Source organism: Eulemur rufifrons, chromosome 3 (assembly GCF_041146395.1).
Source record: "Eulemur rufifrons isolate Redbay chromosome 3, OSU_ERuf_1, whole genome shotgun sequence".
Taxonomy (NCBI): domain Eukaryota; kingdom Metazoa; phylum Chordata; class Mammalia; order Primates; family Lemuridae; genus Eulemur; species Eulemur rufifrons.
Window position 1 is genome coordinate 34,836,782 of NC_090985.1, and position 15,029 is coordinate 34,851,810.

The 15,029-nt window shown below is 42.7% G+C and overlaps 1 protein-coding gene across 1 annotated transcript in view; it reads left to right on the forward strand.

Annotated features, from left to right (window-relative positions):
- The window catches only part of ADCY8 (adenylate cyclase 8), a 221,129-nt gene that overhangs the window by 86,358 nt on the left and 119,742 nt on the right, over positions 1 to 15,029 (forward strand). Inside the window, exons 4-5 of the mRNA XM_069465970.1 lie at positions 5,167 to 5,278; positions 13,978 to 14,105. Of these exons, the coding sequence (XP_069322071.1) occupies positions 5,167 to 5,278; positions 13,978 to 14,105 (240 nt within the window). The remainder of the gene's footprint in view (positions 1 to 5,166; positions 5,279 to 13,977; positions 14,106 to 15,029) is intronic.

A 15,029-nucleotide genomic window follows, 5' to 3' on the forward strand; every position in this document is an offset into this window, starting at 1 on the left:
TTCCAATCCTGGCACCCTCTTTATGGTAATCCACCTGTTTATTCTTTCTGCTCCTTTGCTTTTCTTTTTTCCTTAAATTTTGATGACCCTTTCCTAAAAAATTGTCTGCAGTACATTTCTAGGTCTTATTTACATTTCATAAAGTTCATTGCCTTCTGTCACTTAGAGGTTAGAGGCGCCATGCTTGGGGATTCATGTGCCTGAATGGATGGGGGGCCTACAGAGCTGGGTCCCCATCCCAGAACCCTCTGTATGAGATACACCCCTGGCGAGACCTTGCCTGTATCATTTCATCTCCATGGGCCTCAGTTTCCCAATCCAAAGCTGAGCTCTTCGAAATGGACAAAGCATTTGAACTCTCAAGTTGATTTCAGCTATAAACCTCTGAGACTTCACCAGATTTACCTCAAGAATCCACCTGGCTGAGCAGCTTTTTACTGGGCTTCCAATCCTCCTGCCCAGTTCTATTTCTCTTCCCATTTTTTTTTATTCCCCCAGATGTTTGAGACATTTTGTGGATTCATTAGGGTAATGCCATCTGCTCTATCCAGTAACTTCCCCATTTCAATGATTTTAACTCAATCAAATTTACACACACAAGTGTCCACTGCTGATATTCCTGGTCAGTGGGTGATTCAGGGACAAAAGCCCTTGTGTTTTGTCACTGCCACCTCTTGGGCCTCAAAGTTCTCTACATTCAGTTGTCAGAGGGGGATAGAAGTGGAACATAGAGTACTCACACCCTTTTTTTACCACCTTGACCCAGAAATGATGTGTGTCATTTCTGCTCAGATGGCGTTAGTGAGATGTGATCGCAGGGCCCCAACTGGATACCCAAGCGGCTGGCAAGAGTGCTGCTGGCTCAGTGGCCTTGCCCAGTGCCAGGCGGATTGGCTGTGGGAAGGGCAGCATGAGACAGGCCTCCCTGTCATGGCTCCTTTCTCCCTTTCCAATCATCCCCCCAACTCCATGCCCTGCACATCTGCACATTTGCTGGCACATGTTTGGGGGTCTATTCAAAAGACAACTTTGTCTTTATCTCTTCCTATGCCCTAATAGACATCACTGTGTACCGTTGTCAAGGATCAGAAAAATCCTCATTTTTGGTGTCTTGCTCTGTCCGTTCACCTTGTTAAGGGGCTGTTTACTTTCAGCCAGGCCGGTTGACATGTGTGATCATTATGTCTGCCCTGTAGACTTGAGTTTCACATATAAGCAAAGTGCAATTGAATGGGCTTAGAAAACTAGTTGACTTTCTAGATCCATCTGCATGGCAATTGAGCCCTCCTAGATTCCCAAAAACTTCCAAAAAGAGTTATATACCCTCCACTTATTGAGGACTATGTTGTGATTTACAAGTTATCTTCTTACAATAGCCCTGCAAAGTAGCTTTCATGATCTTTGCTTTATTATCAAGAAAATGGAAGCTCAGAGGGGTTAAGTAACTTTCCCAGGAACACACAGGAAGAGGAGTTTACACAGGTTGATGTTCCTAACAATTCCATCGTACTCTGCTAAAGCTTCCTTGAGGGTTCTATTTGCAGAGTGACTATCAGGTAACATGACTTATTTAGCCAAATAAACAACTTACATAACCAATAGAGTTGAAAATTACTATGACCACTTCAGTATGTTCATTTTAGAAAGCTACAAGTTAATGACAAGAATCAAAAGACCTGAGAACTCTGAGCCTAGCACCTGGGGGTAGCAGAAGGAGCAATGAAATGCGAACGAGGGCCCTGGTTTCTGCCTCTGGTCTTTATTGTACAACTGACTTACACCGGCGCTTTTCAGTGTTCACTGTGCACGGGAATCACCTGGGGCTCTGGTTAAAGCAGATTCCAGCACAGTGGGTCCAGCAAGGGGTCTTGAGATTCTACATTTCTAACAATTTCCCAGTATAGACTATAACCATACTCTGAGGAAGGAGGACTTAATTCTGAATATTTCTGTTGCTTGGACTCAGGAAACGTATAATGAGGCTGACTGTGTGCTGGGCAGGTGGGATACAGAGGTGACTTTCTTCCCATTCCTCAGCCAATAGATGGGGCACACTTAGCCACGTATGACTGTGCTATAAAGCATTAAGTGCCATGACAGAGAAGGGTGCAGGCAGAGTGAGAGGCTAGAGCTGGGAGGAACTGGCTATGCTTGGGGAAGTCTCCGTAAAAGTAGAGTCTTAACACATGAGTGGGGTCTTGAATGACAGTCAGGTTTTAATAGGTAGCAAAAAGATAACAAACAAAAAACTATGCCATGGGACAGGTATATCATGTACAAAGACACAGGTGCATAAAGTATGGTGGGCTCAGAAGACCTCAAGAAATTCAATGACATTGAACACAGCACATCTGGAACTTTTATGACCTTAGCTCTCAGGGAATCCACTTCTTCTTTCAATAGTCTGTAAGTTCCATAAAGGCTATGACAATACTATCTACTCACTATTGTGTCTCCAGTGCCTGGTGGGCAGTATGCATTTAATTAATAAGCTGTGGAATGAATGAATAAATTAAGGAACCATTCTTGCCATGGACAGATGGATACTGATAGTTTTGGGTGTATGGATCTATAAAGGGAGTGGGTTGAGCTAGATAGACTAAAAGCCTTTCCACCTCCCACCTGCCATGGAAATGACTTTTCTTACTTCAAAAGTAGCGTATCAATGAATAGTATGGATTCCAGAGCCAAGCTGCCTGGTTCAAATCCTAGCTCTTCGAAACAGGTTCTACCTCATACATTATGCAGAATGAATGAGTGAATATACAGAGCGCTCTCAGAGCAATACCAAGTCCACAGTAAATACTCTGTCAGTGTTGCTGCTGCTGGCAGTTCAGGCTGTATCAACAGTTACGGATGCTCTTAGCTACAAATAATGAACAATCTAATCAATGGCCATATTTTTGTCCACCTTTGTTACCTCTCTCCTTCCTTGCTTTCTCAAATACAAACATTCAATTATAGTATAATTTTGGAAAACAATGATGAACAAAAGCTAACACACTTAAGGAGCACTTACTATGCCAGGCACTGTGCTAAATGCTCACAAGCCACCAATGGGGCCAGTACAGCAATTATCTTCAGTTTCCAAAGCAAAGGCTTAGAGAAGTTCAGGAAGTTACCCAAGGTCATAGGATTCATCAGTGGTGAGCTGAGGTTTGATCCCAGATCTATCGAGACGCAAATCCTATGCACGTGACCATATGCTATGTCACCACAAAGCTGTAGAGGACAGTGGCAACGTAATGTCTCTGCCAGAGGACTCTTCATACACTGGAAATCTAATGGCATCACGCCCACGTGTAAACCCCTTCATCAGCTTTTCCTCACTTTCAGGACAAAGTCTACTTTCTTCAGCCTGGCTTGCCAGCCCCTTCTTCATGAGTCACCTGCCCACACCTCTGACCTCCTCTCTCTCTACTCCTGAAATTCTCACTCCAACCTCCTTGCTCAGTGATACCCTCTGAATACCCCCCGAACGCCTGCAGAACCTTGATATATATGCTCGCCCTTCTACCAAACCCTAGCATGCATTGTTCCCTGTGCTCAGAGCACCCATTCTTCTAGTCACTTTACCCATCACATTCTATTAGTCCTTCAAGACTCAGCTGAGACTTTGCCCCACTAGGAAACTGCTGATACCACGGTGACTAGTCACCCCCAGTATGAACTTCCATAACAGTAGTCATCACCCTGAACTGTCCCATTCCTGTCTTTCTCCTTGTCTTCCTGGCTCCATTCCTGAGACTCTGAGCATCTTGAGGACAGACACTGGGTCTTGTTTATCAGTTAATCCAACTTTCTAGCACAGTGCATAGCTGGACACATAGTAGATACATAAATATTTGCTGAAAGAATGAGGCATTAACTACCTAACTAAAGCGATAAATTTTAACCTGAGGTCTAAGTATTCCTAGTGAGTCCATGAATGGGCTTTAGGGAAAGTACAAATTCCTTGAAATGATGTGTAAAATTCTGAATGCTTATGCATTTTTTAGGAGAGAGAATCCTTAGCCTATATCAGATTCTTAAAAGGAATTTGTAACAAAGACAAATTTTAAGAACCACTAAATACAGGTGGTGACCAGTGTAAGTCAACACACATTCCACAATGTCTTCTGACCAATTACCTATTTTATTAAAACTAATAAAGTTTTATTTTTTTTTATTTTGTAAGACTTGCCATTATTTTACGCAACACTAAGAAGAGAGGCAAAAAGTTTAGCTCGCTGCTAAGATTATCGATTTTAAGACACATCCCAGTTTCAGAGAAAATAAAACATGAGAAATGATGAAATATGGTATTCTGTTTGGGGTCCCATTTTTCCTTTCAGAAATCCCTGAGATGACGTGGTAAGGTGGGTGGAGCAGTGCCTCTCAGGGCAATTCAGCCAGGTGGACGATCCCAGCTCTGCCTTGTGCTGCCAGTGGGATGCTGGGCAAATCCCCTTCCTCTCTGAGAATGGAGAGAACCATGCCTGCCCCAGAGTAACTGGACGGATTAACCAAGAGAGCACTCATACAGTGCCTGGCTTTTAGAAGGCTTTTGAGAACTGCCCCTTCCCTTATGCCAAGCCATGTGCACTGAATAAGACCTCATCTAATTGAAATCCTCAGTAATGTGAGTTTTAGGTAACCGCCTGGGGTCTCCCAGATTTTCCCACCTATTCTCACAACTTTTGAGAAATGCCTAACTCTATTTGCCTACATTTGGGGTACAGTACCTGTCACTGAGCTCAAGATGATGAGGTTTTAGGTTCTCCCCCATCTGTGTCTGTTTTGCTCTGTGTTCATGGCATGTGCATTGCTGTTCCTTGTGAAAATATAGAGATAATTTATAAAGTTTCATTTTGCTCTTCACAACAAATTGATCTGTTCATAGTGACAAATTCCCTTTTGAGTTATTTTCGTTGTCCACATTCCCCAGCCCTACACAGGAAGAAGGGCTTTCCGTTGTCCCCTTGCCCTTCCTGAACTCCGGGGTGGGCTCTCTTTGCTGAGATATTTGTTAAATACGGAGACGTTCCTCCTGAATCCCACGGCAGAAGAGAGCTAAAATCTCAGACCACAGAGACAGTTGATTTATTTGGATGGTGTTGATGTCTCCCCAGGATGGATTAAAATATTAATACGCTTTCTCCACCCCACCCCCTTCCCTGTGTTTAGTATTCTTTTTGCAGATGTTAAAGGATTTACCAACCTCTCCACGACCTTGTCCGCTCAGGAGCTGGTCAGGATGCTCAACGAGCTCTTTGCCAGATTTGATCGACTGGCCCATGTGAGTTGAATTTAATTCCCTCCCAGTCCTCTGCAGGAGTAAGGGACTGCATGTGGAATTAGAGGAGAGACAAGGATTCAGCCTTCATCCCCAATGTCATTACCAGTCTGCATCCTGTCCCCAGGCATGGACCCTGACCCCCTCACATTCTGGGGACTGATGTTAGTTATTTACAGGTCTCGGGGAGTTTGTCAGATTAATTTTCCCAATTGAGAGACAGCTGGTTGACTGACAATCAAACCCAAGTCCTTTTCATCTGCTTTCCACGCCCCCAACATTACTTCCCGCTGCATGTGGCCAGGTGCCATCCAGCTGCAGCTTCAGTGCTCATACATGAAGTGATGGCTGCCTGCAGTTTCCTAGCCAACCCCAGCCATCTGGAATGAATTAGCCTGTTCGTGAAAACCAGTAATCTGCCGGACCATCCCACCACTGTTTTGTTTGACCTAACTTAAGAGCTTTGTTTTTAGCCAACAAGACAGTACCTTCTTTTTTAGCTGGTTTGTTCAGAGCTGAACTAGAAAACAGATTAAAGGAGATGGGCATTTGCTATCAAAACACGGATCCATAGCCTGAAGCCACTCAAGTGACCAAGAAATGTCATTATCACAATGTATTTCAGAGTGGGCTTTGGGTTCAAATAAGCCTGACTTAATTGTCTGCTTTGTAAAGTGTGTGTGTTAGTGCCAACTTCACAGGGCTGTAGTGGGAATTAAATGAGACCACATACATCAAGTGGGAGTTCATTTTTAGAATATCAAAATGTCCTCGTTTGAGGCTGCTTCACTCCACGGGAGATCCATTCATACTTGCATCTGAGGACCTACTAGGTGTTATGCATGGTGCTATGTGTTAGGAACATGCGAATGATGAAAATGCACTTCCTCCTTTCCTAGAGTTAAGTCTAGCCAGGGACACATAAATAGGTAAGCAATGCACAAGGTGCTATGCACTATGATGAAGGTAAGGCTGGGGGCTATGGGAACACAGAGACAACACATAACCCTTAGATCAGAAAAGACTTCCTGGAAAAAGTGACCCTTAAGCTGAGTCTTAAAAATGAGACAAACAAATACAATTGTTTATCTCATTTTAGAATACTGTTCAGCAATAAAAAAAATGATCCACTGATATATGCAACATCAATGAATCTCAGATGCAATATGCCAGGTAAAAGAAGCCAGATACAAACTGCTAGATATTTTTTACTCCATTTACAAGACATCTTATAAAAGCTACAATTACAGAGGCAGAAAACAGATAAGTAGTTGCAAGGACTTCTGGGAATGGAGTGGATGGATAGCAAAGACCGTGGGGTGGGGTGATTTTGGGGGTGATTGCAGCTGCTTTGCATTTTGATTATGGTGGTTGCATTACTATATACATTTGTCAAAAGGGTGAATTTTATTGTATGTAATTTGTACACTAATTAGCAAAGTGAAGAAGTCAGGGAAGAATATTTCATGCAGAGGAAAGAACAATAATAAAGCTATTACTCTGTATATGTGGACAAACAAGAAAAGATCACTGGAGGGGAAGGTGCATGGTAGGAAGTGGTGGAGATGAGGCAGCAACATAGCAGGGACCTGACAAGGAACCCAATTATAAATTGTAGCTACTGGACAGCTATTGGAAAGATGGGAGGCTGACATGGACAGCAGAGGAGGTAGGAACTGAGGTCTCCTCCTGGTAGGAGAGTTGGGTTTACCTGGAGGGCTGGGGATCGGGAAAATAATATGTATACCGTTCCCTTTTATTGTTACACCAGTGGGTCCTCAGATGCAAGTATGAATGGATCTCCCATGGAGTGAGGCAGCCTCAAATGAGGACATTCTGATACTCTAAAAATGAACTCCCACCTGATGTATGTGGTCTCATTTAATTCTCACTACAGCACTGTGAAGTTGGCACTAACATACACACTTTACAAAGCAGTGCACCAGTGGTGGTTGGTGTCAGTTACACATAGTTATTCCATTTCCTATTATGGTCCTGAATATTTTTGCTCAAGATGAACAAAAATGTCCCTCCAGTGAGAACTGACAAGTATGATCAAGGTCAATTCTAATGTCACAGTACCCCCCTGATCCAGCGAATGGATAATGAAGTAAAATTTGACTCAGGTTATTCAACCGCTATTTACTGCATAGTTACTATGTGCCAGGCACCATGCAAGACTCTGGGAAGACAAAACCAGTCCCTGCCCTCAAGAGCTCAGAGTCTGGCAAGGGAGAACGACAACTCCACATCAATTGCAGCAGTGTGGTGCAAGCAACAACAGATATAGAAGTCCTGATGAACAAAAGAAGGAGCTGTCAGAGGGAGAGGGAGTGATCTGGTAGCATCCAGAGAAGAAGCCATAGGCAGTCTGGGTTTTGAGGAAGGGCAGGAGCTTTCTGGGCACCAGATTAGACCAAAAAAAAGTGCCTTCTAGGCTGAGCCACGGTGCAAAGGCAATGAAGTGTGAAAATGAACTGCTTGTTCCTGAAGCTATAAGAAAGTCAAAATCACTAGGCCATGAAGGGCATGGGAGACTCTGGTGAGAAATGAGCTTGAAGAGGAAAGGAGAAGCAAATCTTGGAGGGCATGGTGCAACCTTTCAAGGAATGTGGCTTTTGTTCTGTAGCCTGGGCTTTCCACCCTCCTTATCACACACACAGTGGGGGAGAGGAACCAAAGCAGGAACACATAGCTGGCCAAGTGCCAGTGGGTGCAGGAAGCCATAGTCTATCATCTGGAATATGAGTCTTATTAAAAGATCTTAAAGGAAAAAGTGAATAACAAGTTAAGCACAGATATATGATGGAGTAAACATATTATTGATTTTGATAAGAATATTGAACATTCATAAACTGCCTGCTGGATGCCATGCACTATGCTGAATGCTTTCCTAGATTGCCTCATTTAGTTCTCACAAAACACCTACAAGGAAGGTTCTTTATTGTTCCCATTTTACAGAATGAGTGACTGAGGCTCATAGAAGGAAAATAATCTACCCAGAACCATCAGTAGGTGGCGTGTCTGTGATTCAGACCCAGGTCAACTGAGGCCAGCTGCTAGTTCTCAACCACTAAGCCACCCCTCAGGCATTTTAGGGGCTAAAGAACAAGATATCAGAGAGGTAGAGGTGTTGCTACCCGTGCAGGGCAGCTTGAAGGGTGAGAATCAAGTATAGGCTTGACTTAAATGTACCTTGAGCAAATCATCTCTCTGAGTCTCCGTTTCCCAACAGAATTGAAATGAGGGATAAATTCATGTGAACAGTCTCAGCACAGAGGCTCAAGATACAACCTCACTACACAGTAGCTCCCAGTAATCCCTTTCCCCCAGCCCCCACCCAGCCCAGGTGCATCAGTACCTGCTACTATAGAGGACTCTCCTTGGAAATGTTTGAGAAACTCTGCCAGTGAAAGCAATTCTACTCACCTTGGAATGAGAAAACCTACTTTAATTCTTTCTGCCCCAACCTCAGATAGCCACTTAACCAGCTGGGTTATAGGCTCCACCTTGTATAAAAGAAGATTAGACTTGTACTTTTTATGGTGTCTTTTAGCACCAAAATCCTGCAGCTCTATAATTCTCTCCAGTCGCCTTGTCTGGATGCTTTGCTGTAGACTTTCATTACATTAAAGATAAGAGAGAACCTAACTTACATGTAAATGGTGTACACTGTACCCATTTATTCACTGTGTTATTAAAATGCAAGGATAAATTCAAAGTCTTCTATTAAAGTTCCTCCTAGTTTGGTTGAATTTCTCAGTGCCCTTGTGGTTCAAGCGCTCACTGTAAAACATTTTTGACCCTTAGTGGTGCCCCTGGCAAACTTTGGTGACACTAGTCTTTGAACATTTTTTAATAAAGTGGTCCCTAGGCCGGGCGCGGTGGCTCACGCCTGTAATCCTAGCACTCTGGGAGGCCGAGGCGGGTGGATCGCTCAAGGTCAGGAGTTCGAGACCAGCCTGAGCAAGAGCGAGACCCCGTCTCTACTAAAAATAGAAAGAAATTATCTGGCCAACTAAAATATATATAGAAAAAATTAGCCGGGCATAGTGGCGCATGCCTGTAGTCCCAGCTACTCGGGAGGCTGAGGCAGGAGGATTGCTTAAGCCTAGGAGTTTGAGGTTGCTGTGAGCTAAGCTGACGCCACGGCACTCATTCTAGCCAGGGCAACAAAGCAAGACTCTGTCTCAAAAAAAAAATAAAAAAAAAATAAAAAAATAAAAAAAAAATAAAGTGGTGCCTACCTAACCTGTCCCCATCCAAATTAGGAATGTAGAATATATATACTATTATGAAGGCCTTACAACAAAGAATGTATTTATTGTTGCACTTTTGACATCATTACATCTTAACACTTTTCTTAAATTGCTGCCAAAACCAAAAACAACCTAAATTTCCAACAATGAAAAACAAACCCAGTACTATGGAAAGCTAATCAACAGATTAACCAGAATGAGATCGTTCTTTTGTACTGACATAGAAAGAATTTCATGACATGTTGCTGCATAAAAAAAAATAAATAAATAAAACCTTCTTCAGATCTATGACTATGATATGATAAATTTATGGCTAAAGAGAATAAAAAATAGTGTATACGTGTGGACATATACTGTATATGTGAATTCATAGTGGCCTCCAAGGAGGGTGCATGGAGACCAGACTTCCAGGGCATTGTGTGTCTATGAGAAGAGACTGTCCAAGGGGACTTTAACCTTATCTGCAGTTTCATTTTTACCAGTCCTACATATACATGTAATACTGGTGTGATTACAATTAGATTAAATAATATAAAATTTGTCAGTATTTTTTAAAGTACATTAATGGCACTAATGTTTTTGTTCTGAAAATATTTTTTTCATTTTTATTGATTTTCTTCTGCTTACTTAAGTACTACTTGTTCATTGTATAAAATTCAACATAACACGAAAGTATGCATCCCTGTAATTCTACCCCCAAATAGTATAACCATCTTTAATAATTTGGTGCATGTATCTCCTAATTTTGATCTACTCTCTGTATTTGTGATTTTATAAACTCTCTGGATTTTTCCAATATTTTTATAATATCAAAGCCATCAAGATGAGAAGAAAAGGATTATAAAACTCACTCAATAAAATTTGCAAGAAGACCCTCACCCTACTTAATTTTTCTTCTTAACCATCTTTTCCCAAAGGATTCTGGCAGTTCCTGATAGAAAGAAGTTACTTGGATAATACTGTGAAATCCTCTGACAGTTCATAGGATTTAATCAGAAAAATATGCCTGCAAATTGACAGATAAGAATGTAGGCCTTTTATATATACATATAGTCATACATTCATATGAATATAGAGATATTTACATATCTCTATATCTATTATTGATATGAAATATCTAATATATATTATGCATATTATACACATTTTATTTTTATATATAAAATATATTCTGTATAATATATGTGCATATATACACACATATGCACATACCATTTATTTGGGGCCCACAGATTTTCAAGGGGACTACCAGCTTCACCTTTTGTTTACAAGAAAAATGAACCCTGAACATGAACATTATCACATCATTGCTCAGTGTCTGCCCCAGAAAGGTAATAAACCATTTTACAAAATCTCCTACCAAAACACACTTTTGTCAGGAGATCTGCCATTCTGAGCTTCACCATAATTCCTGCAGTTTTGTAGAGAAAGAGCACGGAGCCCCACAGTCACACAGACATGGTTTGAATCCCTCTTGGGCATCTTACTTGCTGTGTGGCCTTCCCCTCCTTAAGCCTGCTGCATGCCTCAGGAAGTTAGGAAGACTAGGCAAGATAAATGCAATGCCATTAGCACCTAGCTTGGCACATGGCACGTGCTCAATAAAGATTAGTTCCTTTCCCCACTTAGATTTTTCCAAAGTGCTATCACCTCTGTTTTCATGGAAAGATCACAGATTAGAAGTTGGTGAGTAGGACATCCAGGCCAGACTGTGACTTTTGGCCAGCTCCTCTGTGGCACAGGAAGTTTTTCCTTTCTCTCATACTGAGATTTTCATATCTATAAAACAGATGTGACCTCTACTTGCCCTGCAGTGTTCAGGGTTTTATTGTGAGGCTCAAGAAGAAAAGATAAGGAGCAGCAGGCTGAACACTGAGAAGGCTACTTCCAGGTGTCAGTTGTTATTGTCATTGCTAAGTGATGACTGTGCTTGCTCTGTTATGTACTAAGGACAAGATGGATTATTTTGGCACTTGTCACATATGGGAAATTGAAGCCCACATATGGTGGCCTCGGTGCCTTATCCAAGGTCTTAAGCTGGTAAATTTGACTGGAAAGTAGATGTCTGATTCTGAGACCAAAGCATTTCCTGTTCTCCCTCTTCGCCTCAGCCCTCCCATAGCCAACAGGGACGCAGATCCACGCACCTGCATTTGACAGCACCAGGCTCCCATCAGCCTGAGTCTCTCACACCAAGCTCTGCCCCCCAAAGACCATTTGCAGATGAAATCACCAACCTCTGCCTTCCCACCTCAGTGTTCAAATCTGCAAATCAGAATAAGGGATTAGAACACTGGCTCTCAAATTCTCCTTCATAGACAAAAATTGGGAAATTTTAACTTATAGGCATGAGACTGAAAAACAAAGATAGGAACAAGGTAGTGAGTTTTTATAATGTTAAATTTATTTAAGTAGAGAACTTTCCTTCCTTCTGAGATTGTCTTTCTACTCTTTTTGGTGTTAAAAATACCATTGTTTTGTAAGTGATGGGAATAGTAGTTAAAATTTGGGTTGCTTTTTTGGTGTTTGTTGATGTTTTTTTCATAGTTCTTTGGCAAAATAAAATAAATTGTACCCCACAACAGTTCCTCAGACCCTCTGATTTTTTATAAGGGTCCCACAAATCTGGGCACTGCTAGGACCAATGGGCAAGGTACTCGCTAAGTTCCATTCTGCCCAAGATACTCCAGAGATCTTAGAGGGAACAACTGAAGGCCTTGAACTTTTTTTTATTGACCAATCAGACGTCATTGTGAGCTCTCTTGCAAAATGAGCTAAATTGAAGATAGAAACTCTAAGCTCCTATAAATGATCCTGGGGTAGCTGTGCATGCTGTCAGAGATCTAAGATTGCATCTGTGCCCATTTGGGAAGGTCGGCAAGGCCCCAGAGATCTGATCCAGATGGAGAGGCACCAGAGCCAGTTCTGATTCTCTTTTTCCTGTCTGATATTTGGTTTTTATTAGGAAGGTGATTTGATTCATTTGGTACCCAAACATAATGGCCCAACTCCCAATGAGATTAGGAAACCAGCACAGTGCCTTACAGCTCGGCACTGCAAGGGCATCAGCTGTGCTGCTGGTCTGTCAGTGGGCCCTTTCCTGTCGACAACTCCCCTTCTCCTGCCCTGTTTTCCCTAGGAGAAGCCCACATCCACACGGCCACAGAGCCATAAACCCCTAGGCCTTCATATCTAGAAGGCATCTCAGAGATCATTCAGTCCCAACAATCCATACAAGGAAACCAAGAGGAAAAGTCTCCTGTCTATGATCAGAAATATACACGAAGGAGCCAAGCCCGAAGTCCAAGTCATCAAAGACAGAGGCGACATTAATTTAGTGCTCCATCTGCCAGACCCTACACCAAGCTTTCACATATATCATCTCATTTAATCTTCACAATCACAGGGCCTATTATTATCCCCATTTTACAGATGAGGCAGCTGAAACTCAAAGGATAAGTAATTTACCCAAACATTCATGGCAAAGATGGGGGATGGGATGTTGTCTGGGATTTGATCCTGTGCAGTGTGACTCCTAAGCCAGAACTCTTAGTCCTCATGCTATCCTGCCTCAAGTTCTCTTCCCTCTAAAACCTGCAACATCTGGCTGCTTCCCATCCAATATAAAGGCATGCTCCATTTCCTGGATGCTCGGTGCTCTTTGAACTTTGTAAGAATTGTGTCCTCGAGATTGGGAATCCACCAAACTAACAACTGTCCTACTTCTCACCTATGAAATGGAGATAAAAATTGTACCTCACAGGATTATTGTAAAGATTAACTCTGTTTAATATACAGTGTATAATAGGGGCTACTATTAATCATTTTTGTGTCAGGGAAAAAGCTTGACTTGTTATAGATGCCCAACTGATGTGTTTGTTTTTTCAGTGAACAAGTATATGATTTAATAAATGAATAAAAGAATGTATAAAACATAGCCCCCCTTCTTAAGGTGCCAATATCCTAGTTGGAAAAGAACTTAAAATAGAGTTGAAATAATAGGCATCCCTAAGTGGTTTATATTTTTAAGTGCTTATGTTTAAGCTAAAGACTGCTAAAAGCTCTTATTTCACAGACATGTTCTGAGAAGAAAGTCATTGCTTTGCTGGGGGCTGGATTCCCAGGGGAACCCTTTGGACGCTCTTTGCCAGGCCTGTCCAAGTGATGGGTGTACAGGTCATAGAGCTAGTAGACAGCAGCCATGTAGCATTTGAGCTCAAAATCCAGTTTTCTCCATGATTCCTCTCCACCTCTGGGCCCTTCAAACCCCGTTTTGAGTACAGCCCTGATTTCCTGGGAAGACAGGGAAGTGCATTTCAACGGTAGGTGCTCCTGGCTCCAAGGTGCAGACCACCTGAGGCTGCTCACTTCTTTTCCAAGCCTTTCTGAAGAACCGATCCTCCTGCTGACACAGTCCTTTCCCTCCCACTCTGTTCCTTCCAGGAGCATCACTGCCTGCGTATTAAAATCCTGGGGGACTGCTACTACTGCGTTTCCGGACTCCCTGAGCCCCGCCAGGACCATGCCCACTGCTGTGTCGAAATGGGCCTCAGCATGATCAAAACCATCAGGTAATTTGTGATCTCCTCCTTACCGCCTGCGCCTTCCGTGTGCGTGATGAGGAAGACACACAGCCCTATCTAGCCTTTGCGGTAACTCGTGTAGATGGTGAAAAGCAGAGCCTTTGATTTATTTCACAAAAACTACACGCCCATTGGTTCTCTCAGATAAATCAATGCACCTGTTAGCTTCCTTATTTTCTAACTATACCTCACTTTTAATTATTTGTGCTACAAGTTTCAATTATAAATGTGTTTGTGGAGCTGCAGCAAGGAACGAGATGAGCATAGCTCTTGCCTTCAGGGAGGTTACAGTGCAGAAGGGGAGATGAACGCATAGACAGTTTCAGTGTGGCATAATAAGCTTTGTCATAAATCAAATCCAGGTGCTTGAGGGAACAGAGGAGGAACAGTTAATTCAGTTTGGGATGTTGGAGAAGGCTTTCCAGAATGGCGATGTCTAAGCTGCTTCCTGAAAGGTGGGTGGACATCAACAGGATCCTGGAGGTAGAGAGAAGAGCTTTGAAGAGAGATTGGACATGTGTAGAGATCAGGATGTGCTGCAGTGGCAGCTGGCAAGGCCCGGGGTGGAAAAGGTGGCGACAGATGGACTGCAGCTAGGAGCAGCCAGGGCACGCAGGACCTTCTCAGCCGTGTTATGGGGTTGCACTTTATCCTAAAGGCAACAGGAAATCATTAAAAGGCTGCCACCAGAGTTGCTTCATGGGTATGTGGCAAGTGCTTTGGTCTTTGGTCAGCATATCTGACAAATAGAGGCTTGATCAAGGGAGGAGTTATTGGGGCTGAGGACTCTGGAACCAGACTGTGTATGGCTTTAGAGTAGAAGTTCAGTATTGTCAGAACTCTCCTCAGGGTTCCAAATTGGTTACAGAGCCTATATGTCCCATCCTCACACAACCACAGCAAAGGCAGTAA